The sequence below is a fragment of the Tinamus guttatus genome, unplaced genomic scaffold (assembly GCF_059628265.1).
Source record: "Tinamus guttatus ecotype Peru unplaced genomic scaffold, ASM5962826v1 Tinamus_guttatus_pri_ptg000314l, whole genome shotgun sequence".
Taxonomy (NCBI): Eukaryota; Metazoa; Chordata; class Aves; order Tinamiformes; family Tinamidae; genus Tinamus; species Tinamus guttatus.
This window is the reverse complement of record NW_028288848.1, coordinates 3,423,899-3,451,783: the sequence shown is the minus strand read 5'-3', so window position 1 is coordinate 3,451,783 and position 27,885 is coordinate 3,423,899. Positions and strand designations below refer to the sequence as shown.

General features: G+C 47.3%; 1 protein-coding gene across 1 annotated transcript; it reads right to left on the bottom strand.

Annotated features, from left to right (window-relative positions):
* On the bottom strand, window positions 1-27,885 carry XPNPEP1 (X-prolyl aminopeptidase 1). Its single transcript, XM_088528634.1, has 20 exons — window positions 27,837-27,885; window positions 24,943-25,067; window positions 19,836-19,899; window positions 18,122-18,226; window positions 17,749-17,841; window positions 17,031-17,174; window positions 16,552-16,647; window positions 14,230-14,311; window positions 13,115-13,325; window positions 10,044-10,133; window positions 8,730-8,780; window positions 8,035-8,093; window positions 7,258-7,335; window positions 6,416-6,487; window positions 4,537-4,597; window positions 3,650-3,719; window positions 2,393-2,566; window positions 1,511-1,587; window positions 816-914; window positions 1-129 (listed from the first exon to the last, which is right to left on the bottom strand). Exons 2-20 carry the CDS (start codon window positions 25,063-25,065, stop codon window positions 4-6), a joined length of 1,875 nt encoding a protein of 624 aa, XP_088384760.1. The 5' UTR covers window positions 25,066-25,067; window positions 27,837-27,885; the 3' UTR covers window positions 1-3.

Genomic DNA, 27,885 nt, shown 5'->3' with positions numbered 1-27,885 from the left:
CCGCTACTGCGCTTTGAGGGGCTCCGTCTCCCGCAGCAGCCACTGCAGAGCTTCGCGGCGGCCCTGCCGCTCCAGCTCGGCTCCAATGACTTCCCTGCACTTCTGGTGGTAGTCGTTCACCCAGTGACACTAGGGAAAGACAGGGCACAACACGCAGTACGAGTAAGAAGAGTTAGTGGCTTTGCAGGTTACAGCCACAGCAAAGTCTTTGGCTTTCACAAAGAGCCAAAGACTTCAGATGCCATTAACCTCTTTGCAACTGGGCTGTTTGGCTTTTGGGATAAGCTCTTGCCCTAAAGAGAGGCTTCTGATCCCGGGACGCGTAAATTTGATGGGGTAGGAACTGAAGCAATTAGTCCTGTTTTTTTCAGGGGAGTTAAGGTTCACCAAGGTGCATTAAGCGCAAGTAACTGCCTGCAGCAAGCCAGAATAACTACCTTCCATGTTCTAGTAACAGCTTTGCAAATTTGTAGCTCTGAACAATGCAGGCCTGAGAGACAAGTTGCCCTCCTGATCCAAACAGGTAAGCTTAAGGTGGATCCTTGTACTCCTCACAGTACTATTCAGAAAAGGAAATGCAAATAGGATCATCATTCACAGGAGCACTGGTTGAAACAAAGTGAAGGAAAACAATATCAAGATGTTCCACTGGTATCCACCCTCCCAACTCAAAACTGGGCCAAATTTAAGACTGAGTGCTTAGGGTTGATCTCCCAGTTTGCCAACTGGAGCAGAGGTCAGTTGTTGCCATATACTAGCATGAGCTCATTTTGTTTTATTTAACAAAGTGAATGCAAACCTACTGCTTCTCTTACCTCTTTTTGGGTCAGCAAGTTTACATCAATCATTTTTGTCTGGATTGGAACCAGGGTTAAGGGTTCAAAAGTCAGACTTCCTCTGTTTTTGAAATTATACTGCAGCAAAAAGACAAAGGGGATTGTTTACTCTTAGCAACCACCCTTGCTAGATCATACTTGCTCTTACTTTTTTTTTTCCTAGATATTTCAGGCAATATAAGTCAGAGGCATTTCCATCAGTAGCCATTTTTATAAGATCACTTCACACGTCACAACCTGAAGGGATTGGGCTTGATGACCATATGGTCATTTCCAGCTTCACATTCCTGAAAGCATAACCCAGCCAGACTTGCATTTAGCATGACAAAACCATGCTTTGATCGTGGTTCTACTGCCACCAGGGGCTCCCAAAGTTGAGCAGATGCTCTAAAGCAATGCTTCAATATTGTGTTAAAGACAATTCTTGTCTTTGAAGGAAAACTTTTTAAAGCAACTCAAAGATCTCAACCTATGAAAACTCTGCAGAGGTAGAACTGTCTTCAAAGTCTCTGTTAATAGGAGAGAGTCAGAATCAGTCTTTGCCACAGCAGGGTTTTGTGAGAGCAATGAGCAGTGTTTCATGTCTGCAGCATGGCCTCCTCTCAAGCTTCAGTACTTTAAGACTTACAGCCAGCGACACGTGCAGACAAGTGCAACTTGAGCAGGTCACTTACCTTGGTTTCGGCCGGGATCACAAGGACAACATTTTCTATTCTGATACCAAAGGACCCATCTTCATAATACCCAGGCTCTACAGAAACAGACAATAATCATCTCAAGCCACTCAGAAACCGTGTAAATATTTATTCCCTATGGGCTAACTTCCTCTCCAATGCTTTTGTCCACTGCGGTTGCTAAACAATCCTGACATCAAGCATCCAGAGAGGCAAACAAACTTCTGATTCTACTTAATCTGCACAAAAGCCTTGAGCAAGGCGACAACAAAATGCCTCAATGAGAGGAGAAACCAGACAGCCCTCAAGCCCACAGAACCTAAGTCAAGGGAAAGGACAGTTTATGCATTTACAGTACTCCCCCCCCAAAAAAAAAAAAAATCAGAAAAAAAAATCTCTGAGAGGAAGTTCTCCAAAACAGTTATTTTAGAAGGTGCTTCTAGCTTTTCTCACTGAAAGGACTTTGCTGCCCTGAAGGAATCTAAGTCTCTCAGCAAGCCTCACTAGGTAGTTAATGTACTGCTGGAGAAATAAGGCATGGAGTTATTTAACAGCTGCCTCAAACAGCCCACAGCAAAGACAGGATTAGCTCCTGAGAGCCTAGAGTCCCCCTTGAACCACAGCCAGTTCTTGCACTGCAGAAGAGGAGGCTGCATGGCAGAGCCAGCTACCCAGCAGCACAGCTCTGCTGCCCTGGCTCTGCAAAGAGCAGGGAACGGGTCTGCAGCACCTGACTGCAAAGGTGATTTATGGGAGGTAGGCAACCTAACACCAGGTCGTTCCCTAGAGAGCTTAAATGACAATTAAGGTGACAAACTGCAGAGTAGGCTCCGGGCCTGTGACGGGCGTGCTCCCCTCCCCAACAGCCAGGGTCACCAGTACCATCAGAGAGGACCATGCCGGCCTCCAGGGGCTCGTCCGCAAAGGTCTTGTAGCTGATGCCGCAGGGACCCTCGTGCACGTTCAGGAAGGAGCCGACGCCGTGCCCCGTCCCGTGCAGGTAATCCAAGCCGCAGTCCCACAACGCGGAGCGGGCAAAGGAGTCTAGGAGGTGACCTACAGGAGGAGAGATGGGTGTGGAGAGAACTCGATCAACTCAGGCTTCCCCAGAGCTACTGATAATCATACTGAGGGCTCAGCCGTGGAGAACATGAAAAAAATAAAGTCATTGGTCTGTTACAAAGGACAGGAGAGACACTGCCATGTTTAGCGAGCCTGGCATGCAAGCATATTCTAACCAGAGAACCCCTCTCCATTAGGCAGCTCTTCAGGACACGGTCTGCATCAGAAACATCACATTACTGCATAATCCAAGGGGGTTGTCAGGAGACCATCTAGGGCAGATGCCCAGAGAGAATCCAGGACCTTTCTTAATGGTAAACTCAAAGTGGAAGATCTAGCAATTGCATCTGGTGAACTAACCAGAAAGACTTCAAGCTGAGATATACAATTATTTCAGGTTGTTTCCACCTGAATGCAGAGAATTTGCATGTGAACACTGGGCCCATATCTGCAATTTCAGGCACCCCACAGTTTCCATTTGCGCTTCTCTCTACTCAACTGCTTTGTCCTCACCTATGACAGAATGCAAGTTGGGGGCAGCTCTCCCCTGACCAGGGAGAAAATAGTTCTACAACTAATTCACCCTGGTGAAAACAAACCACAGCTTCTCCTGCCCAGAATCAAAACAGCTCCTGAGTGCCATATTCCCAGGCCACTTGCTGAGAAAAGAGACTGCATATTAACTGGAAGAGAAATAGCCAGTCCTTTTGGAGTTGGAAAGCAACCTCTTCCTTTACTAGATCCATGAATAAAGTATAAAGACAACCTCAAAGCACAAGAAAGCCAGGGCTGTGTTGGAGTGCAAGTGGTGAAAGTCACTGCCTATCTAGAAGTGGATGGCTCTGAAAACCTGTCAATTCCTTCCTTAGAAGTTTCAACACTGGTTGCTACTAAGAGAAAGGGGATCAGTAATGCTGAATCCAAAATGTAGCGACAGAGAAGAACATGCAGAGCTAAAACAACCACCTAAAACACATCCACACTTGTCAACCATAACACTGTTCCCAGACCCATTTCATGGTTCTTCAGGTCAGTGTTGTCTCAAAACACCCCAAAACCTCCATCCCGCCAGCCTACCTTTGGTTCCATTTGGGAAGATGGCCGCACTCACAGCTATATGTCCCTTCAGGACGTATGTGAAGCATTCCTGCCAAGGCAATATGTGCAAAAGTAAACAAGGGGAACAAAAACATCGCCCTCCCCAGAAATGGAAAGCAAGGCTGCGTTTTGCAGCAAACTGTGGAGAATCTTGCAAGATTTGCTCATGTTCTCCTCTGACAGGCAGTGCCAAAGCAAAACAAAAGTTTAAATTACTGTAAGGATCTTCATCAGCTATTCACGGGGTGCATGTGACTAACTCAGGCTGCAGGTGTAGCAACAGGATATTCACTTGACCCAAATGATTTTCTTTGTGGCTGTAGTTATACCCTGCAGGATATTTTTCATCACTGGATGAACTAATGATGAAACAAGTTTTAATTAAAGAAGTGATTTTATGTAAACAAAATTACATTGCTCAATTCCCAACATGGACATTCTTATAGCAGTTTGAGACTGGCACAGTGAGCTAGATGCAAATCACTACTACAACCTTGTGCTAAACAAGGAATTTTATAATAAATTAACTCCCAAGTTGGACAAGTCAATAATGTGCATCTTCAGCCTGCTGGTTTTATTATTTCTTGGAGAAGATATGACACTTTCCAGGTGAGAAGTGGGCATCTCACAATAGGGAAGTATCATTCTTAATTCACTTGGCTTATATTTTGGAAATTTGAAGTCTGACAGCTTCCTTTTTAGTCCTATAAAGTCACTTGTCTTATTACTAAATAAGTGATACTAAATAGATCCCTTTGACTACAAAGCAGTATGAGCATCATTATTTTTTTAAGCACCACACTGTTTGTTCAAGTATCTCTAGTAACAAGGGTCAGATCAGAAAACACATTGAGATGCCAAGTTACCTTTTCATAGGGTGATGGGGTACCAAAATGCATTGTCCTAGTCACATCTGTTGTGCCATCTCTTCCAAAGAGAAGCAAAGATGCAGGATACAGAATGATGAGGGGAGGAAAAAAGAAAAAGGAGTGAAAGAGTGCAAAGAAAGTCAGTCACACCACAAAAGAACAACCAGACTAAGTTAAATTCTCTGCTGTGCTACACACTTATGAGATAACAGTTTGTAATCCTAAAATGTTTCTAATCCTAAAAAACCCTGAACACACTTCCCATATGTAGCCATAATGATTTACAATTCAAAATGTTAACTTTTAACCATAAGACTCTTCACAACTCTTCTCAAATTAGAATCTAGACTGCATGTCAAAGTGAAGCTAACTTGAACAGCAACAGGCATTGCTCATAGAGAAGATGACAAAGATCAAGTTTAGTCTACTTGCATTAAAAGATTCTTTACTAGTTTAAAATATATATGAAATACACTTTTTAGAATATATCTATATACTTCATATGTATATAATTTCATGCCTGGTGTCAAAAACAGAGAGGCTTGAAATAATAAGCTTCCTTTGAAAGAGTCATTGCTGGGCCTACACTTTTCCCCAGCCCACACACCAGTCACAAAGAACTCCCAGTTTAACTTCTCAGCAGTGACAAGCTGAGTATCCCTGTCAAAGCTGCAATAAAATGCCATTGATGTCCAGCTTATGTTATTCAAGGGGTTGCTTTTCATGGTGACACTAAGGAAACTGTTAATTAGGCCATCAGAAGGGGAATAAAAGATCTCCTTGTAAAAACCCTTATCAAAGGATGTTTGCAGGGTTCCTCTTCAAAGCTCTTCCTGACTGACACAATAAAGAACAGCTCTAAAGACAAAGCTTGTCTCAAAGAGGCAGTCAGGTCCACCCTGCATTTTTCTGAGCAGTCATTCCTGATCTACTTACATTGGCTGAAAACATCACTTCTTTCCTCTTCAGTGGAGTGGGAACTCCACAGCAAACAGCGAGACAGAGGCCACTGAACAGTGCAGTCAAAGTGCTGACTGAGCAAAGCCAAAAGACATATTGCCTTTCCCAAAACACACCTGAGACCCAAGAGGCCACTGGGATGAGAAATCCTGCCTCTGAGTCTCCCTGGAAACAGAAAGCATGCCACAGGACAGGGCTGTCCCCTGGGGCTGTGCTCCACCTTCCTCTGGCCTCAAAAATTGGTCAAATTGGCACCTTAGTCAGCTGCAGACACTGCTGTGTAGACAGGCTATGCCAGGACAGCCAGGCCTGCAGCTCTAACACCCATGAACAAAGCTGCAACGGTCAGAAACAGCCCCACCTCGATCAGAGCATGTGTATGGGCAACACTGGTGTGGGACTTGAGAGGAGCTGCACTTTTAGATCCTGCTCCCTACTCCAGAGAAGGCTTGTTAGCTGCCCTGAACCTCGCTCAGAGCCTGCTGCCAGCAATCAGCCGTGCGGTGCTTCTGCTGCAAAATGTGCAAGGCAGAAACCCACCTCTGCACACCCTGGCACCTCCAGTAGCAAGGGCCTGGCCAGTTCCATGTGTCTGTGAGAACCACCAACCCATTTCAGCACAAAGCTCTGAGGTGCCACCTCTAGTACAGAGAGCCGACAACTGAGGCCAAATCATCCAGCTAGACCTCCACAGTGCTCAAGGAGCCCTATCCAGGTTCTTCCAACAGCTATATCCAGAATCTCACAAACACCTTTCAGAGGACAGAGAACAGGCAGGTTCTCTGTGAAAAGGCCCTCATAAAACTGCCCAGACACCTCTGCACATTGCTGTGCTTGCCCGAGCGATGACTGACCCTGCAGGGCAGTCGCTAGGAGTGGAAAACACAGCATTTTCAGCACCCTTTATCCCACTCACTTGTACTGTGCTCCAGAGTCCAGGAGGTAGATCTCGTTCACAGACAGGGTTCTGTTGGTCTCAGGAACTGGCCTGTTTAATTAACACAGAGTTGTTTGTTCCATAGTTTTAAGGCCCCCAGCCCAAGTCTGTGGTCCAAAAACCCACACTAATTGCAAGCTTGGATGTGTTAGCTTTGATTTCTTGTAGCAGTGATGAAGTCCCACATATGCTGAGCCAGGGCTCATGGTGAGGAGCACATTTGTCTACAGTAAGTAGAACTTAGGTGCAGAGAATAGTTATTTTTCTTCCAGGAAAACCCTGAGAACCTGTTCCTGGACATTTTCCAGTGCAGCTTGCACTTTACCTTAGCCTTGCTAGCCTTCTTCCATCAAGATAGCCCTTCTTCATGCCCTGACTAGTCATGCATCCCTCTTGATTTTCAAAACCACCTTGAGATCTGCTAGTCAGCATGTGATGGATGCAGCAAACAAAAAAGCTCCTTCTGCACATAAAAGGTTTTCAACTGAGCTGGGCCAGGGATTAAGTTTGCTCCAAAGTGTATGTTACCTTATACTCTCAATTGCTTTGAGCTCAGTCAGTCACCACTTGGGGCACAGGGTCCCTCAACAGCCTCAAAGGACAGAGAACAAGACCAGAATCATAAATGCGTTGCTGTCAGAGCAATTTTTGTTTGCTTGTTCTAAATCTAGTGAGCATGGAAGCTAGGAATGTAGGAATAAGGCAAGATGCCAACTGACAAGAACTGTGCCTCTGTGGAGTACCCTGCCATGACTCCAGAGAAGCTACAGAACTCATTCTAGGCATGCCTGCTGAAGGACAAAAGAAGTTGTTCCTCTTACTTGTAGTGAATGATGGCTCCATTTGGACCGGTGCTTGAAATGGTAGCAAAACTCAATTCAACAAAGTCCTTCTGTTGGCTGAAAAAAGAGACCATGATCACTACAGCATAAGTGAGGAGCAAATCAGCCACCCGGGGCACCCCAGCACATGTCAAGCAAGAGAGGAGCCCTGGCAAATATTACAGCTTATCTTCATTCTCCACTTCACCTTAGCCTCGCCCTAGCCCTGAAAGCCATTTGGACAAGCAGCTCCTGTGCAGGAGAATTGTGCAGATCTTCCCAAATACATGAAAATTTGTTTTCCATCTCTATCGACTCCTTACCAGTATCACGCTCACCACCCAGCCTATTGAGAGAAAAAATGTCCTGAACAGTTTCTTATTATTTATTCATAGGCATTTTTAAGAGGACCTGAGGCGTACATGGAATATCTCAATACAAACAATGCTCACTGTCCATCAGAGGAGGGGAAATTTTAATCCTCCATGGCAAGAAAGCAATTCTCCAGCTGCCCTAACCCCCAGCACTCCTTAATGCTATTTCAAAAGGAAAGCAGGTAGGATCCAATGGGCTGGGACCTGTACCTCCCAAGGAACCCAATTCTTCCTCAACTCTTTCAAGTGTTCAAAAAAATCCTGCAGTAACGGTTTGTCCTCAGGTAAAATACATCTGACAGTGAGTCGGATTTCTAAAGAGTAAAATAAAAGCAGAGGATAAAAATCCCACACAGAAATGCCCATCCAAAATGCCACTCCCTTACATGGGATATTTTTGTACCTGCGAAACTCCTCTGCTTTGTCTGCAGCAATTATTTCTGTCACTGTTCCCTTTGGAACCTAGGGGACAGATTTGGGCTGAATTAGCACACCAGATTTCTTGAAGTACTCAGGTAGAAAAGCACCACCTGGAATTCACCAAAGCTTCTTCATAAGTCAATGGCCTCAGACATTCAGTAGCACAGAAGGAACACAGCTTAGGCACTGTGCAACATGTACTTAGGGACTGTGCAACATGTACTTCACTGTGCACTCCTAACCCAGGGGAAATGAGCAGTTTGACTTATTCCATTTCCACTGACTGCATGTCTTCATTCATAAACACCAAATCTGTCCACATTGCTGGACAACACCGATTATCCTGAAAATGCTCCTGTAATAATGCACTGAACTGGACATTATTTCATGATGCATACTATCAAACCAGCACAAGATGATATTAAGTCTATTTGGGTTGTTCCTCAGCTGCTCTTGTTCTGCTCTGTGCAAAATAAGCAGGAATGTGTTTTCAGAGAAACTAACTCAGCTTTAGATGGAAGAACAATCAAAATCCTCCACACCAACCAAGCAAAAAAACATAATGATATTCCCCTACCTTAGCAAGGGCACCATAAAAATACCAAAATGTTTGCGCTAATAGAGAATTTTACTTAGCAATAAAGTCTCCAGGGCAAAATAAATAAAGAGATGCACTACCTCCTTCTCCAGCCAGTTAAAGAGTTCACACAGGGCAACAGCATCTTTAATCTGTTAAAATTGGCATAGAAAGAAAGTTAAGAACAAATAAAGCCTCAGTAAAAATACTGCTTCTAATGCAAAGCAATTAGATCCACAAGCTTTGGAGAGACAAACTAAGTGACAGAAAAGGTCATTCCAGATCCTGCATCTTGTAATTAATGCAAGCACTGGAAATTTATCAGAGCAAGTCAGTAAATGCTAGTGAAGGTTTCCTGCTGGCACTTATCACAAAGGACCACCAAGTCCTCAGAGAACATTGGCACGGCTCATGGCTCCAGTTTCTTCTGCTTCAACACAGAAGATCATGGGAGATGCCGACACAGCCTGTGACAAGGGAATGAACGTGTCCTCCAAGCCGTGAGCTCAGAAGCACCACATGGTCTCTAGCAGGGTCTGCTACCCCTGCTATCCTCACGGCCACGTACTTCACCCAGACACCACCCTTCTTTTTCTAGCTCCCCAAAGAGCAAAGGGCAAGAGACAAACATACAAGAGCGAGGCACAGCTCTTCCTACAGGTGACCAAAAAAGAGTGTCTGTGCTCAGTACAAGTATTTTTACTCCTCCATAACTGATAGAAAGAAAAGCAATGAATTAAAAAGCAGCAGAGCCCAAGTCCAGAATTGCCAGTCCTGCTCTACCTGGTACCTTTCTTGCGTTGTGAAACCTGCTGCTTGAAAATTAACAGGAAATAAGAGAAGCTTTTAGCCCCTCCATAAACCTGATGCACAGGCTTCTTTTCCAGGAAGTGTGCAACTTTTCTGGGAGATCAGCACCAGTTTCAGAGTGTCATGATGATGGTGAAAAAACAGAGCACTCTGAGGACACTGGCTGCTTCTGAAGATCTCGGCCTGTGTTCTGCATTATGTGTCAAAGTGCTTCTCTATGTTCTTTCTGTGTTTATTTTGGTGAGAACAATTTAAAGACGGCACAGAGATAGAGAATAGCACTTGGCAAAGTGAGAGAACATCCCTTTAAGTGCTCACACTCTAACACTTCCAAGTCTGGGCAGTCCCCAGAGCCAGTGTGATCACTCACTATTACGTGTGTTGTTCTTCACTCCAAGGGAGTGCTGAACAAGCAAAAAACCCTGCTTCATCAACAGTAGACGCTCAACAGAAGGCTAAAAAAGGCAAAACCATTTTTACCCTGCCATCCAAATATTTGCTTTCTAATCCAAAACACTAAAACTTAAAGGAAAAAGTAATCTCTCTCTCTGGGTGTAAAGCAAACCTCTTGCCATGCAAAAGGAGGCTTTCGAGGCTGTCCTTACGTGGGCTCTTCTCATGCCGTCTGTTTCCGCCGCGTTCTTCACAGCTTTGGCTATGCAGATGGGGGTATATGGGGTGAGGTATCGGTAAGCCTGCAGCAGAAGGACAGAGATTACACGTGGATTAGTCAAACAACGTAATCTACAAATTTAATAATCCAGCCTGGCCACAATTTGTACTTCAGCAGCCTCTCTCAACCTTCAGGACTGTGGGATACTGGTTACCAGTGGCTATAAACACACTGGGGAATGGACAAGTAATTCCTGCCTGTAGAAGACAGAGTCAAAAAGAATTCAGGGACGAGGAGGGCCAATAGCACGGTACGAAGCAGGGTCAACATCTGAACAGCCTGAATATCATATCAGTGTCCAAGCTGTGGGTTTCCTCTTGGCGAAGCACACACAAAGGTCCAGAAACAGCCAGCTAGAAATACTAAATCCTCAGTAAAATTCAGGATGTGGAAACAAAACCTAAGAAGTCACCTTGAGTTGTTACCTTAATGTTACCCCCAGGCAGCAACAGGCCCAAGTACCAAGCACTGGCCTCAAACCTGGAGGCCATTTGGGCCCCAAGGCCTTGGCTCCTTCAGCATGGAGCACTCACACCCCTAGCGAGGGGCAGCTCTGCCAAAGACACCAAGAGTCACCGAAACCATGAATGGCCAGTGCAAAGCTGAGGTCTGCAATCTGCCCTCCTCAAAAGAGGCTTACATGAGGAGTTTGAGAAAAGATTTTCCTGCGATTTGCATTAGGCACCAGTAACTGATCCCTTAACACCGCGCGTTCCCCTAGATGTCAACTGTCTCTACATTAGTGGGAGTGCTTGGCTGGTTCGAAGTAACTGCAGTAACTGGTTTCAACATCTGGAGTAACTTGCCCAAGCTTCATCACAGTCTGCAGAAGGAAGAGTAAAGGTGAGACCTTCTGCTCCAGTTCTCTGCTTAACCCATCACATGCTGTGGGCTGGAAAGGCTCCTATACAAGCCCAAAACCCATTTTTCACAGGTCCTAAAAATTTAGTTCCCAGATTCTTAAAAATAGCAGGACAACTACACTGTATCATGAAGAAACTGAAGTACGGAAAAGGAACAGGAAACCATCAGTCAGGGCTGAACTGCTCACAAGCAGATTCTGTATTAGACTGGATTGTTTGTTACCCTGTCGAGCCCTGTCAATCTGTGAAAAGCACTTTTATGTGCAGCTGTAGGCAGATCCATATAGGGTTTGCAGGTCTGTCCTTAATAATGCACTGGACTTTTACCAACATCAATATTTGGCTTTGATGGAGATGGGCAAGAGAGACTTCTATCACCAGAGCTCTTTAAAGCACCTTGGGCCAGCTGTTCAGCTGCAGCAGAGGACAGCAGGCAAAGACATCCAGCACCCTGAGGAATTCTGGCTCTGCCACTGACTCACAGGGTGTGTTTTAACCAAAACCATTCAGCTCTTCCCCTTTTGCCTTCTCTGACTCAGTGCTTCTTGGGGCAGGACCTCTCCCCATGTTTACAGAGGGACCTAGCACAGAAATTACTCAACATCAGCAGAGACTCCCAGCACTAGGGGGTAAACTCAGAGTCCTCTATCTAGGCCAGACCAGCTGCACTTTTCAACATGGTCACTCTGCATTACGTCAGGTACAGCAGCTTATCCAAACTCAGCTTAGTTGGAGTCAATGAACTGTGATACAACAAGGAGCATTTTACTGTGAGGTTAGAAGAGCCGCAGCAATTTATCCTTCCTGATGCTACTTTGGTTACAGGAGCTGAGAGATTTGTGCTGATATCAGACTGTGGCTGTCTGGGGCACAAACACACACACACACCCCCTGCTCTTGGGGCTCTGACTGTTGGGAAAAGACACAAGGTCTCTTAAAATTCCCATATACGAACAAGGCCTTCGAGCCCCACAAGCTGCCATGTTGTCACTGTACCCTGAACACCTGCAGCAGTGTGCGAAGCAGAAAAGGAATGTTTGCCCACTGGAGGAAGCAGAAGCCTGGCTGTGCACAAATGCAGCCCTGCAGCCAAGCACTTTTTACAATTCACTTTTTTTCTTGGGTGCCCCCTTCATCCGAGCCCTGCAATTCTCAGGCAGGAAGCCTGGTTGGAGTCTTCGGCAACAACACAATATCCTCTTCACTGGGCCTGATCCTCCAAAGTAACATCTGGAAAAATGCCAACTAGTCCCTGATTCCCAGCCATATCACTGTGCAGTGTATTTATTCCCAGTATCTGTTATCAGGTTTTTCATAGTACCTATTACCAGTGTCTCCGAACTGGACGGAGTTCCAGAGATAAGGTCATCTCTAGCAAACAAGAGATGTACACAAGATGCATGGAAGTCAGTTTATCTGCCTGCAACTGTTGCTGCGTCCTTCACTGCATGTCTGCTCTCCTGCCTCTCTAACAACACATGTGAGGGACTGCAGGACCCCCAGACAGCCAGGTTCAAGTACAAGGGTAAACTTGCACAGAAAAAAAAATCGGATGCTATGACTGTCCCTCAGCAGAGGCACACACTGCACGGACAACAAGGGCCTGCGGGCTACCTGCATACGCAGTGTTCCCTGCTGAGACACTCTGTCACCCTGCTCCTCCTACACTCAATAGGAGATGTCACACATTGCTCCATGGCCTCAAGCTACTGAAGCAAATAAGGGGGCCACCTTCAGACACTCAAAGTCAAGTGACCCCTCCGGAAAGTGCTGCCCAACTTTCCTTTAGTTTCTGGGGGCACTTCCTAATGCAGCTCTTACTGCTATTCCACATGAGGCTGATGCTCCAGCCTCAGGCCCAATGACCCAAGTTCACCCCTCTCCCTCTCTCCCCCCTCTCTCACTGTACTTGTCTTCTCTTAAGCTGACAATTCTTTGGCTAAAGCAGCTTAGTGAGTTGGAAGGCCAGCTCCAGCGAGCGCTACCCCCGGATTAAACATCCCCTCAGTACCTCCGCACTGCAGGATCATGGCACGGGCACCAGCCCGCAGCACGCCCGGTGCGGGGAAGCCAAGGGCAGCTGCCCTCATCAAAACCACTCCTAACTACACTGAGGAGGAAGGAGAGAAGTGCCACAGACCTTGGGGATGGCTTCAGTCAGAGCGTAGCTGGCTTTGTCACTCAGCCAGACTTTCTCCTTGGGCGAGAGGCCTGTGCCAACAGCCTGCAGCTCCGCCAGGATTGACCCATAGGGCACCACCTGGATTCTAAACTCAGGCTCCAGGTTGGAGTCAAGTTGCAAGTGTTCCCTCACAGCTGGGTCCATCACCCGGTCACCATCAACGAAGAGCCTGAGAAACAAATCAGAAAAAGCAGATACGTGAGGCCACATCTGGCAGCAGTTGGAGCACAGGAAGGAAGAAACCACAGTGCTCTGGTGACGTTTGAGAAAGACACTGTTACTTATGCTTTATAATTTGTTTTAGATTGTTTTATCCACTGGCCTTCACGCAGCTTGAATCCTGCTTTGAAATTAAGATGTACCATCCTGCTGAGGGGAAAGGAGCTGATATCATTTTTGTTTGTATGGCATTTAAAATGGTTGCGTCCCATAACTTCAACCAGGAGAGCACGACAGAGGCACAGAATGCTCATTCCCTATTTCAGACAACATCTGGAAGCAGAATAATTTACTGTCATTAGAAGCACCAGACTCTTCTTATTTTTACTGAATGGAAAACTCGACCTGAACACTCATACACAACCTGTACTCTAATAGCCAGGCATTACTCCAGATGCATCTAGCTACCAGCTTCAAGATGCCTCTACAGCATTTGCTCTTGCTGAGGCTCATTCCAGGGGTCAGGAAAGTCAACTTTATGGTGTACACCAGGATGTAAACCTTTCTGCACAGTCCCTTCAGTTTTGAGGTAACTCGTCAACAACATCAGAGAGAAGGTTACCAGTGTTCACCCAGGGCTCCAGGCACCCTGCACATTATCCCCCTGTGACGTCCTGGCCAAAATGACCCAGTGAGCCAGTCGAGGTGCTAAGGGGCACAGTAGAGTTCTTGGATACTCTTTCCTAGCTCTGATCAGGGGAGGAAAACAATAAATGCTGAAGATAAAAGTGCTCAGAAGGGACATCAAAGCAGCCTGGCTGTAGGTGGTTTTAAAAGACAGAGTGTAATGCCAGAACAAGTCTCCCATAGAAGAATGGGTCGTTGGGACAGAAGAGGGGAGGAAATACAAGTACCTGATTGTGTTCATTCCTATGATGGCATATGCAAAAAACACAGGATTGTACTCAACATCAGAGCCTCGAAGGTTGAAGAGCCCTGGAAAAGAAGAATGTCAAGGAGTGGGGTCCTGGTTTATCCTTTGTAACACTAGAGCAAGATAACAAAATAAGCTCAGCAAAACATAATCAAGCAATTAGCCAGTAAGGGTGCAGGCCAAAGATCCAGCTCCCACCCAGCTGTCCCACATCCTGCTGCCTTTCAGGCAATCCTGAGCTTTCGCCAGGAGATGGCACCAGAACTGCAGTTTGAACACTGCCATCCAGGCAGGAAATCAGGGTCCAACTTCCCAAGGAAGGGCCTGGCTTGGAAAAAAGAAGATATTGTCAAAAAAGATAGGGACTTGCTAAAAATAAATAAAAAAGTATTTGCCCTTTCCAGTCTGTGCAGTGTGATAAGAGTTCACTTCAACAGACAGAAAGCTTTACAGTTACAAAAGAAGATAAGACTTCACCTAATCCTTCCTTCTCTTGATACTTGAGAGAAAGGAGGCACAATAGGCAAGACCAAAATATTCCAGAAAGGCATCCAATTTGGATGCCTCCAACATATCAGGCATGGACTTCAGAATTTCATTTTTCTCCCCAAATATTTTCTCTCACAACTCCAGACAAAGTCAAGAGGAAAGGTATATGTTCAGAATCCCTAAACTTCTGACTTTGGGGTCAAATAAAAGCCCCAGGGTATCCAATTAGCTGAAATGAGTTACTGGAGGCAATAAGGCCAGCCAGCAGGACAGCTGGGAAAAGCACCAGCATGCCCTAAATCACAACCAGCACCGCATTCAAACTGTGCAGATTCTGCCACAAAGTAAAAATAGAGTTTGATCCTCCCTAGGGAAGGAGTAGGTCACTTAAAAGCAGGAAAGAGCCACAAAGAACTCTTTACTGCATGGGTACAAACTTCTTCACTCATCCATTTCCCAATGCAGCAAGGAGACAACTGCCTTGTTTTGCGGCCCTCTAATTCTGCTTCCAGAAGCTCGCCTGGAGTTTAATGTAGTAAATTTAATTAGATAAAATTAAAGTGTCTGTCCTCAACTTAAGAAAATCTACCAGGTACTTGGCAGTAAGTTCCTCTCATGACCTCTTCGGGTCCGTCTTAAACCCTTGATTCATAACCAAGCTTGGCTTTGCCAGAGACATTTAATCTGAAACCACCTCGGGGCAGCAATTTATCATTAATTTAATTGGAGATGTGCCTGAAAAGGTAAGACAGAGTCTCTGCTCACGCAAGCCTCCCCAGGGAGGAATCGTGTTCGCTGCTCTCGGAAGCGCTCGTTTCATGAGGCAAGTCCTGTGCTCAGTGTCCCAGATCCAGGAGAGCCTGCAGGCCTCTGCAAGACGGCGTCTCCCCACATTGGAGGCTCCACGCTGGCTGTGCCAAAGCTAAAAACACCCAACCGTCACAGCTACCATTTCGGCCCAGACGTGGGGCCAGTGCTGGCACTCCCCCTGTCCCCCCGCTCTGGGCCTTGGTGACTTTTGCTACCTTTAACCAACAGGAATCCCTCAGAAGCATCGATACACAAAACCAGTAACAACCACCCCAAGGAACCACTGCGTTTTCGGGCTACACTCCCTTCCTACACACTGGGCAGGGAGCCAGCGCAGACCCGGGCCCCAGGCACAGGGACTCTCCAGCCAGACCCTCGAATCAGCCTCTCTGCTGGGCTGAAGCGATCTGGAAACACGAACTGAGGCCCGACTGACTTGTGCTTCCCCAAGCATTTGCCAAACACTGAAGAGGTAAAGATTGTTTCTGAAAGGCATGAAAATGATGACGCGGCCCGAATGCTGCATGTCCCACCCTCGACTCATGTACCCAGGGCCACAAGTTGCATTGCTTTGTTTATAACCCAGCCTCCACGGCAGAAAGTCTTCATCATGCCACAGAGTGAGGCAGTATCAAGATCTTCTACAGCCAGAAAATCTGTTTCCCCCTCCACACATACACACACACTCACACTCCAACTGCCTCAGGTTTTATACATGACCTTCCTTTCCCTTTGCCTGGGCTGTTTTTCAAAGGTGGTGATTTGTTGCACATCCCGAGCCAAAAATGTATCCAAGAGCTCCATTGGTGTAAAAAGGCACTGCACAGAAATACAGGCATTGCTTGCGACCCGATTTCTTGACTGCACTTGATCTCTAACAAATCCATCGGCTGTAGTGATCATCTCATCCTGGCAGGGTTCTTTCTTTCGCAGGCAGGAAGTTCATTTGGAGGAAAAACTGAGAAGGGAGATGCAACAACCCAGGCCAACTGCAAAGACTTACATGCTACTTCATCCAAGGCTGTTACCACAAACCACAGAACTTTCCTCTCAGCCATTTTTGAACGGAGGGCTACAATTTTGTCTCTCCAGCTGACCCCTGCAAAACACAACACAGTCACCAACTCTACAGGAATACTGATGGAAGCATAGACTGATGCATTGGATTCTGGAGGTGTTCAAAGACAGTGTGCTTGGTTTATGCTCCTCACTCCTGCCTAATGACTGATATGAACCATCTCAAACAAGCTTTCCCCTCTCCAAGAGGAGCACGGACTGTTCTGAAGCTATCTAGTCTCCAGAAAATGGCTATTTGAACCTGAGGACAGAAGGGTCATTAGCTGAGGTACGATCACCTTCTAGACTGAAAAACAGTGGATCTTGTTGGGCTGTAGTAATGTTTTTCCACACTACTTTGTAATGGGAAAGCAAAAGGGAAAGGGCAGTAAATTTCTCTTGATTCTCGTGACTCAAGCTTCTCACCTGTGTAACTCAGGTCCAGTGTGATAAGCGGCTTGCAGGGGCGCTGGGGACAGTCTACCCAGATTGTATCAATCAGGTTTTCTTTGACAGGCACAAGATCGTGGCCAGCACTTTTCAGGGCTTTGGACATCCTCTTCCACTGGTCTGCCAAAGGGAAAAGAGTCAACAGCGGAGACTTTAAAGAACACATTTGCTGAACAGCCCTAGTTGTGAAGGAAAACTTCAAGAATCTGAGGCCCCTCCTTTCTTCTCGGACACTCCTCCTTTCCATTCTCTTAATAACAAGCAAAAACCTATTGCAACTACAAAGCCACAATTGCAGCCACCACAGCTGGCAGCAGGTACAGAACCCAACTCCTTGCAGCCCTGGAGCCTCATACCAGAGTAGAAGAGAGACCGTCCCAGTAGGAGGACAGAAATTACTGCAAGACGACTCTCCAGAGGCTGCCATAAGGACATCATCCATCCCAGGGCAACTCAGAACCACTGCATCTAAGTCAGGCGAGGGCTAGTGTGGACCTCCACACAGCCATAAGCCTGTGGAGCTCTCACGACATGAGTCTAAATAAAGCACCTCCAAACTGATTCACTCTCCATCACCTCTGGGCTGAAACATGGCAACTTTTAGCTGTACAGCATCACTCCACAGCACGGTCAGGGATGTAAGGAAGTAAAATGCAGTTGCCCACCCAGAGTTATACAATAAAGTTAAACCAACCAGCCGGAATAATGAAAGGGTCCACTCCCACCTTCGAGCCTTCTGGGAGGACGCTCACTAGCCAGTCCTCCTGTGTCGGCGTGTCTTTCAGACCTGCACGGGTAAGAGAGGTTCAGTGAAGCAGCCATATGAAAGTGCTCCCACATTAGCCAAAATGTCAAGTCCAAGCCAACGCTTCAGACACATCTACTAATGCAGGTCCACACTCGTGGGCAAGAAGCACTGCCGAATCTTAAAGCAGGGGCAGTACTGTAGCTGAGATGTTCCTAAACCCCTCATGATAGAGTGTTCCCACAGCCCAAGCTGTGCCACGTGAAAAGCAACCCCGTAGCCTGTCACCGCTGTGTGCGTGTAAGCAGAGCCTCGTGCATACCCATTTTCATGAGTGTCCAGTTGTTATCCATCTGCTGCGCAGCCTGCAGGAAGTACCGGCCATCCGTCCACAGGGCTGCGTGTTGTTCGGTTACAATGGCAGTACCTGAGCAGGAAAGCAGAGACGTGGTGAGAGGCAGAGAGCCATCACGCAGGGACACAGACAGCAGCGGGGGTGTTTGAAACACCTGAATTCCCCAGGAGGCAGCTCTGCTAATTGGTCAGATGCTACTCAAGTTTTAGTGGAAATATTCACTATTTCTCCTATACTACGACCTTTCAAATCCCACTATGGACACTGCATGAGGGCTCAGCTTAATGAACTGCCTCAGACGAGTTCAACTGGAGTAGAGCTAAGCCAGTAGCTGCAACTCACAGAAGACTTTCCAAACTCCTAGAGACCATGGTTGTCACTTCATTGTTGCCATACTAATGCACATTGGACACAACCAGACACCATCCCATCCTCTTAAACAGAGGAAGCCCAAACCCTAGTCACCCAGAGCTGTTACTAGGTCAGCAGACATGGGGTGTCAGCACCAGCCATCGACTGTACCCCTCTCCAAGTGTTACAGCTGTAGCACAGAGGGCTGAATGGGAAATATCAACATAAACGTCTCAATGCTTTGCCCTTCACTATTCAAGAAAGTCAGGGCACAAACAGACTGAATCCTGGTCTTTGAGCTTCTGCATCTTGACCATCTTTTCTGTCACCTACATCCAGAGACTGAAGCTCAGCTTAGCAGACCAGTTTCCAAATGTGAATTAATTCCCTTCTAGACACTCACCACAAACACCAATTTTAAACTGCTTGAGCACGGGAGACATGAAACAAAAGTGTTTTCCACCAGGAAACACAAGGAGAGCCCCTGTATGAAGCCTCACTGACTCACTAAGTGCTGGACTGGTAACACAGACCTTCCAAGTACAGAATGAGATCCCAAAATAGAGACCAAGGTTATGAAGAGGCCATGCAGAAGGCATGAAATTAATACAGGATTCATGTTATCCATTAACAGCAATCTGCAGCCTAGAATTTATCATCTTCCATGTGGAGTCCCAGCGCAGCCCCTAGGAGCTGAATAGACCCTCCAAACAGAGATGGCAGAACTTAACCCAGTTTACAACAGGGGGAATGGAAAAACCTAAAAGACTAAAGTGACTGGCCAAAATTCACACAGAAGAGTCAGTTGCAGAGCTTAGGGTACAGCTAGGGTAAAAGAGAGGTCTCTTGACACATGGACCTCTCCTACAGCCAAGAAAACATCCTGTCTCTGCAAGATAAGCAAACGTTTTCCACAGAGTTCAGCTTTCGAACGCAGTCTTTCTGGCCCAGTCTCCATTTAAACAAAAGGGCTTGCTAAAGCCATCTGCTATTCACCCCAACCCAAATGGGCAATGTAAAAGCTGATCATTCTGTGTCCACATTAGAAGAAATGAGCATAGGCTACAAGCATCACTTCAAACAGTTAACAGTATTTCACTTCATGAGAGGTTCATTCAGGGGTCAAACATTTTCTGAAAACTTGTTATTGCACTGATATTACATAATTCCAGTGGGTAGCCAAGACATAACTTTGCAGACGCCGAAATGAGAACAGACCAAGCAAGGCGGGTAGGTTTCCTTTTCCATCCTACATCTGTGCCATGAAAGGGACCTTTTCTTTACGAGGGGATTATGCACAGCAGCAAGAACCCAAGTTCTGGAAAGATACCTGCAGAGCCATCAAATCCAGAGATGAATGCGCGTCTGCAATCACAGGGTGCAATGTACTCGCTCTGGAAACAAAAGAGGCAGCAATTATTTATAGCAGCAGAGGAAAAAAAAAAAAAGAAAAGAAAGAAATCAGCTGATGACAAATACTTTGATAAGGCTTTTCTCCTAAAGGACGCTGCAAAGAAATAAATGAGTTAAAAAAGCCTGAACTCTACTCCACGGGAACATTCAATCATCTGTGATTATACTGCATTTATGTCCAAATGCCTTTTCTGTGTGTAAAAAAAAAAAAAACCTGCAGCACTTTTCTCCCACAGACTTCTGTAAATACTGAAGCGTTTCAGAGATTGCGGATGTTTATTTCACATTCAGCCTCCCCTTTGGGCAACAAACAAACGTTGCCTTTGAAGCTGCAGTGTGAAAGGAAGAGAAACCAGGAGCACTCCTTGATCTTGGAGACCGGAGCAATCCGCACATCACATCTGTAAAATTCACCATCTCCACTGAAGTCCCCTCACCGGAATTTATGACTTTCTTTTCCACAACAATGACATTAAAAGAAAGCTGTCAAGGTGGTGAAACTATAAAATCTTTGCGCCCTTAGGACTTTCATGCTGATCCTTTTGCTTCTTCCTTGCCTGCTCAAACCAAGATTGCACCAGAAATCACCAGATTATAGTTTGATAAGAGGAAATTGAGGATTGCTCGTCCTTCCTCATCCCAATTCTGACACGCTTTAGGTTTGTGGCACTTCTGCTGGCAGCGTTAAGGAAAAGCCTGCGGATGTGCAGATACAGTTATCCAGAGGGGCTGTCAAAATGACAAGAACAACTACATCTTGAAGCGGCCCACATCTTTTTTAATGGGATCCACTCTCACAAGATCGGAGGTCAGAACTGCTGAGCAGGCCTGTTAATTAACTAGCACAGCTCAGCAAATCAAGTTAATCTGGGCGGGCAGCGCTGGCGGGGGGCCTCGAACGCAGCGCCCGGCCCTGTGCACACCCCGCTCCGCTGCCAAGCGGAGAGCCAGCCCAATTCTCAGGTTGCTTCAGTTCTCTCTGCGCGGGGTACTGCGCTTCTCTCTCTAGCCATGGCTATTTTTAAATTGATATTCATTTGAAAATATTCCCTTTATATCTATTACTCTTCACACAGACAGATGAGGGTCCAAAAGCATGGAAGTGAGAAGCACAAACCATGGCAGGTCTCGGATCACCTAGCACCAACTCCTAATTCCTGTCCCAGAAGGGGCCTGTCTCTGCTCTCCTGGGAGAAGCCTCTTCAGAAGAGCTAAGGCATCAGCTGAGACAGGGAGAACAAAGTCAACCTGGGAACAGAATCGGACCCAGACCCCATGGGTTTCCCCACAGGTGCTCATCTCAGAGTGAGCAAGGCTGGGCTTGAGGATCACTTCCCACTTCAGGGTTTCCCACTGATTTTCAGCCTGCTGGCTACTATAATTCCCCTTCTACACTGCACCAGACACCCCACTCGCAGCTGGGGAAGCACCTCCCAGGGTCTGATGCCTAAAAAAGGCACTGGAAATTTCCTGTTGTAGATCATATCATAAAGTACATCTGAAATCACACCAGCAATTTCCCTTCCCTTTCTCTTGATCTACCCAGCAGAGAGACTGCAGGCTGCTTTGCTTATGCACATAAGCAATTTCACATTCGTAGGAAGGATTAAGGCTGAACTAGACACATAGAGCAGTGAGATAAGATGCACTGCCATTTTAAGAGGTTTTTTTTATTTATTTTATCTTTTTCTCTGCCTCTTTGTAGATTAAAAATATACTAGCCATATCTGGTAAAAGCTAACCTAAACTAATAAGGACCTTGGTTTGGTGCAAAATATCTCACACTGACCTATTCACAGATAAATCCAGGGGCTGTTTTAAGAGTTTACAATGAACCAGTGGGACTAGGAGGGATCTAGAAGGAAGACAGTTCATCCATCCGCCAGTCTGAATTCCTGCACACCCTCCACCTGCTCTGCTCCGTGCAGCAACCCAGACTGAGTGTAGATGAGCATATATTTTGCATGGGCTAAAATTACAAGGGTAGCACCTGTGGACATCACACAAAGTACAGGCCACAGCACAGCGAGAACAAAGCAGTTCCCTGGGGCTTGTCCTGTAGCCCTGGCAGCCTTCAGCCAACCCTCCCCAGGCTCTTCTGCACCACACCTATCTGTCTGGCACAAGTAGAGCTGGGGGCTCCATCACAGAACCTCTGAGCTCGGCCAGGAGGGGCCTGGGGAGATCAGCAGGGCTTCGCACAGGGTGTTAATGCACCAAGGCTCACTCTGCTTGGGACATTCGAATGTCAGCCAAGAGCAGCAATGGCAAGAGCCCTTGCAGCACTGATGCCCCACCACTAAAAACAAACCCTGCTGTGTACTTGGAGGAGGCCGGTATTCACTGCCAAGAACCTGACTGCATCGGTAAGATCTGGAACAGGTCAGTGCCACCTGTGCAAAAGTCACTGCCCGTGTTGCTTTGCAACTCTGCTGATTCCTCAGCTCAGAACAAGCCAGTTGGAGGGCATCTCTGCCAACCCAAACACAGCACCCTGAGCTGGGCAGGTGTTTCCTGGATGCGGAATACCAGCCAGATCTGACCAAATTTATTTTTGCTCTTGAGTCAAGAGCTGGAGCCAACTCCAGTTAAGTTGTGACTGCCTCAAAACCCAAGCTCCAACCCAAACATCATTCCCTGCCACCAAGAGGAAAGCTCCTTCAATCTCTGAACATTCCCACATGAACAAACTCCAGATTCAATGGGAACTGCATGAAACTACATAAAAAGGCTTATCTAAGCGTTTGGCATGTTGCAGTAGTGAAGGCAGGTTCCATTTTTAACTGAACCATAAAGAAATGAGGTGCCTCACTCTCAAAAGCCCAGCCCTTCATGCTCCTCTGACAATTCTAGCCACAAAATCCACCCCAACATCCACAGAAGAGGGGTTCTTTGCACACACTTCACCCCTCTTTTTAGTGGGACTGCTCTCCCTACCCGTCAGGCTTTGGACTACCCAGACTAGGGAGCAGTCAATTTCTTTTGACTGCCTCATGACTTCATCAGCATCAAAAGTTCCAAAATAAATAAATAAGTATCAGTGCAGCAAATACTCAGGGTCGGCTACAAAAGCCACAAATCTAGAGTACTAGCAGCCTTGGTAAGTCAGAGTAAACTAACTGTTGGAGAAGCTCTACAAGTTTTGGCAGAAAAAAACAGACAGCTTAGAGCTCCGATACTCACGTTTCAGTAAGCAAGATACCCTCCATTCCAAGGAATTTTACAAAAAGAGCTATTCTGCAAGCTAACCTAAGAGCATCAGTCCAGTCCAGGGGTTTCTTTGCAAAGAAAAAGGGAATAAAGCCTTCCCTAGTCTAAACCCTCTGTCGACACCTCAGGGGAGAAACCTGTTTGTTGCATTAGGTCTCTGACTTGGATCCTTGTGCAGAAACAGCTGAGAGAGGGAAGAGGAGCAATAAATATCTGGCCTATGGGGAAGAAATGGCTTGAGCCACCGAATGTTCTGTATCAAACCACAGCCTCTCGGTCATGGAAGGAAGAGCTGCCCAAGAGCAAAACTTAGCAGCAGACCCATAAAGCTCTTTTTTGTATGTTGCATGCAAAGGACAAACCCTTTCTTGGAAGATGGGGAAGCTCAAAACCTCAACTCATTGCAATTTATCTGCAATCAGTAAGCTGTTCTGGGATCCACAGGTTTCCAGTGTCTAAAACTGCAAAAATTCCCGAAGTCCACAGACAAAACCCTGCACTAGCTAGTCAGGAGGTGCCAGAATCAGCAGCTTTTAGTAATCATTTCCATTTAGATGGATTCGCTCCACAGAGAAACCCAACCAACTTGCCCAGCAGGAAACAGCAACACAGGGCGCTTTGCTTTACTGCACTCTGTCAAGGAAAAAAAGGAGAGCAACAGAAAAACCCAGCAGTCCTGAGGGTCACATTCTTCAACTCGCACGACAGCATTCAACGCCTAGCAAAATGAAACCAGAGTTATATATGGACAGAGGCAGCTTGAAGCAGGAATGCAGCAGACAATAGCAGCTGCAGAAAACACCTCCCCTCTACCTGCCTGAGTCTGGATGTCCCTAAGAGGAAACATGATGCTGCACATTTGGTCTCAGGGCACAGGCAAGTCTGGACCCAGCTCACCCCAGTGCCAAGCCAAGGGTACAGGGGCCCATTTAGTCACATATAATCCTGCACATCCTGGAGTACAGGACAACTTTGGGTGTGAGCCAGGAAAGCTTCAGATCCTTTGTTTCTTGAAAACAGCTGAGGACAAAAATGCTGCTCTAGCCTTGCCTGTTCTTGAATCCTGTTCCCCCCCAACAGAGGGACTGAAAAGTGAAACTTACATATGAACAAGCAAGCAAGAGAAAAGACAGTTCAGCAGATTAATTTTAATGTCTTAGAGTACAACAAACTTAATGTTGGAAGCAGCACACAACACACCACCGCGAGCCCAGCCTGTCCTCTTGGGTGCACACGGCTAGAGGATGCAGATCAATATTTGAAAGGGAAAACATCGCTGAGGCCCCTTTCTTTCTTTCCTCTCCAAGGCCCCTTCACAAGGAGCCTGCAGAGCTTTATCATGAAGCAGCAAATTCCAGCCAGAGCCAGGCAGGGCCATGGTCTGGCAAAGGGAAGCTCTGCAGCCAATCCTTTGTCACACAAGCTAAGCATAAGTGCTGATCGGGAGGTGCTAATGGGTAAATTAAAACCCAGATAATGTCTTTTCCTCACCCATTTAATCCACCCTCTCTAACAGCCAAGACAGGGACAGCAATTGCTCTGGCAAGCTCCCTTTCTTGCAGCATGAGCTTCCCTGGAGACAACCTGATGAGAAGCTGCTGGTGGAACATTCACATTGATTTCTTACAGGTACATAAAAACCTCAATCCCCTGCATGGATTCCAGAAACTCTATCCAACATGGTATTTCTCAGAGTTTAACCTGATATTATTGCTAGGGTCATTAAAGCATATGAGAACAAGATGAATTTAGTTATTCCTGGTTTATATTTTTCTGGAAAGAAAAGTACAGTCATTCCTGAAATCCATCCCTACCTGGTGGGCATCTCCCGAGGGCACTATGTAGGCTTGGACAGGCTCCTGGACATATTTTGGACTCTTCATTGCCTGTCGCAGTTGCTTCAGCAGCTCTGTTGTAATTTTCGGACTCATTTTCATACCTGCAACTCAAACAAAACACAAAACCTCAGCACTTATCCAGGCCCTCCTGGGCCACTCACACACACAGCCACTGGAAACGCGCTTTGAGGACAATTGTGTCACCATCACACCTCTCAGCACAAGAGTTTTTACTGTCCTTGTCACTTGATATTTGTGTCCCTTGAGATCTGTCCAAGGCCAGAGTCAAGCCTGGTCTATCCTGTAAAGCAGCTTCACTCTCTGGTGAAGGAGCAGCCCACTACTGCTCACAGCAGGGGTGATGCACACTAGCCTAACACACACCAGGAACCAGAGCACCTCAGGTGTTCCCCACAGTCTGCAGAGCCCTGCGGCAGCCAAAACATGTGTCCACACACAGTGCTGAAAGTCCCAAGCCCAAGTGCCCACAGATCAGAAGCAATCACATCTGCAGATTTTAGCTGGAATGAGATGAGCAGGAGAAGGGCAGAGGGTGGATGAAAGATGAAAGATCAGAGAGGAAAACAAGGACACAGACAGATCATACTCTTTTGCTGTGGTTTTGTTATGGACATCTCCTTGGTATTGCAATGAACATCAACTTACAATTCACTATCCAGTGATTTGTCACCGCTGGGGGTTGATGGTGAGCCCTGCTCCTCTAGCACAAAAGACCCTGTGCTCTCCTCAGTGCAGGCTGCAGCTACAGGCACCATCTCTCCAGAAGTCACTCAAGCTAAGGGAGAGGCCTGAAAGCTTAGGAAATTCATGTAACCTACACTTCTTCAGAAGTCCCCTCCATCACTTCTTCACTCACCTCTCCAGTACGTGTCCTGGGCAGGATAACATCCTTCCTAATCCTCTCATATTTCCAAGTATGCACTGGGATCTTACCACTTTCACACCATCACTTTCCATGGCAAGGTGTGGAAGCTCCTTACCACTTGAACGCAGTATTTTTTCCTGACTGGTTCATTTCCCAGCTCATTTCCCAGCCATGTCCACAAACATCTTATAGATAGGAGAGACACAGAGCATACAAGTTCCGAATATTTCTTGCCTGTCAGGGCACTTGCTCTATTTACACCCCAGTAACAACCAGAAGCTGCAAGCCAGAGTGTGCTCTTATCCCAAACACAGCACGACACAGTCCAGTCCTGCAACTTCTGCCATGTGAACAGGAAGGCAGGAGGCTGCCTCCATTTCAAGGAGCCCCAGGAGGACGATGCTATTCGACCAAAGCTGCAACTGAACAAGGAACTGAACCAAGATGTGCTGCATTCAGGTGCAAAAGTCTTAACCAAAGACCATCCTTCACACTCTCACAGGAAATTCAGAGTTCACAGGGCTAACACAAGACAGACTGCCTGCCCGAAGGCACAAGTGGGAGCAAACCAAGTTCCAAAGGTACTACCTGCTCAAAGGGGTATCTGCACTCCAGTGACCTCCCACATCAGCTTTGCTTCCAGATTTACACAGTATTTGCATACTACACGAAACTTCATTACATTTTGATTGTTTTGCTGGCCCTCTATAACAAGCTAATCATTTACATTGTTGTCAATTCACATTCAGGGGGACGAGAGGGAAGAGGAGAGAGCAACAATGCAGTGATTACCCAGCAGAAAAGAATCTTTTTCATAAATTCATAAAGGCCAGCTTCCTTTCTCGACCTGTACTTTGCCTCCAGCAGCCTGAAGGGCTCATTTGAACAGGCTACAAATGATAAGGCTTTGCTTTTAATAAAGGTCCTTGCTGACAAACCACTTTTTTCTTAGCAAGCAGAAGGGATTCTTCTTAGGAAGAAAATACATATAAAAAAGCATTTTCTGTTGAATGATTTGCTGGCAACCTTAAAAACACAACTGAGGTAGATAGCAATTAAACCTCTATTAAGGAGGACAGCTATTTTAGGTAACTCCTATAGCATAAGAAATCACTTAAACCTTCTCCAAACCATCCAGTAAAATTGCCCCGAATTTCCACAGTAAGGGCGGCTATTTCCTCCCAGCCCCTGAGCAGTCACTTACCATGGTTTCCCTATAATTTTTAACAGGTGACCTTTCCTTTCTCGGCCGTAATCATAAACCTGAAGATGTTAAACCAGCTTCCCCGTCATTATCATCTCACTTCAGGGCTCAGCCCCGAGCAGGGAGGTAATTCAGGCAGCGGCCCCAGCAGTGCCACCTCCCCCCCCCCATCCTGGCGTTACCTGCCCCGGCAGCGCCTCCCCGGCTCCCCAGGGCTCCCCAGGGCTCCGCGCCGCTCCCCGCGCCCGCGGGGGCAGAGGGCGAACCCGGCGAGGCCCTTTGCCCCCGCGGGCCGCCCTCACCTGCTGCGAAGGGCTGAAAGGGCCTCAACGCGGCGGGACTAGAGAGGGAGAGCCGGGAACACCGGGGCGCGCCCCAGGAAGGGCCCGGCGTTGCCCATCGCGACTATCACGACTCAGGGAGAGGCTGTGCCCGCAGACCCGGCCTAGCTCCGCACAGGGGCCCTGCCAGGGCCGCCCTGCTTCTATAGCCCGGCAGCCCGAGGCCGGGCCCGCACCACAGGCCCGCAGCGGCTGCAGCAGGGCCCGGCCGAGCCCCTCCCCGCCCCTGCGGGCGCGGCAAGAGCGGGGCCGGGCCACACGGGCCCAGCGCGGCCGAGGCCTGCGCGCCGCGGCCTCCCGCCCGGGGGAGGGGGGCGGGGAAACCCCCTCGGCGCGGCCGGGAAGCCGCGACCCGCGCGGGGCCGGGCCGGGCCGGGCGGCGCCGCGGGCCCTGCCCCGAGCCCGGTCGGCCCCTCCTGCCGCCGCCGCCGCCGCTCACCTGCCGCCGCCCCGCGCCCTCCGCACGCGCCGCGACGTCGGCGCCCACG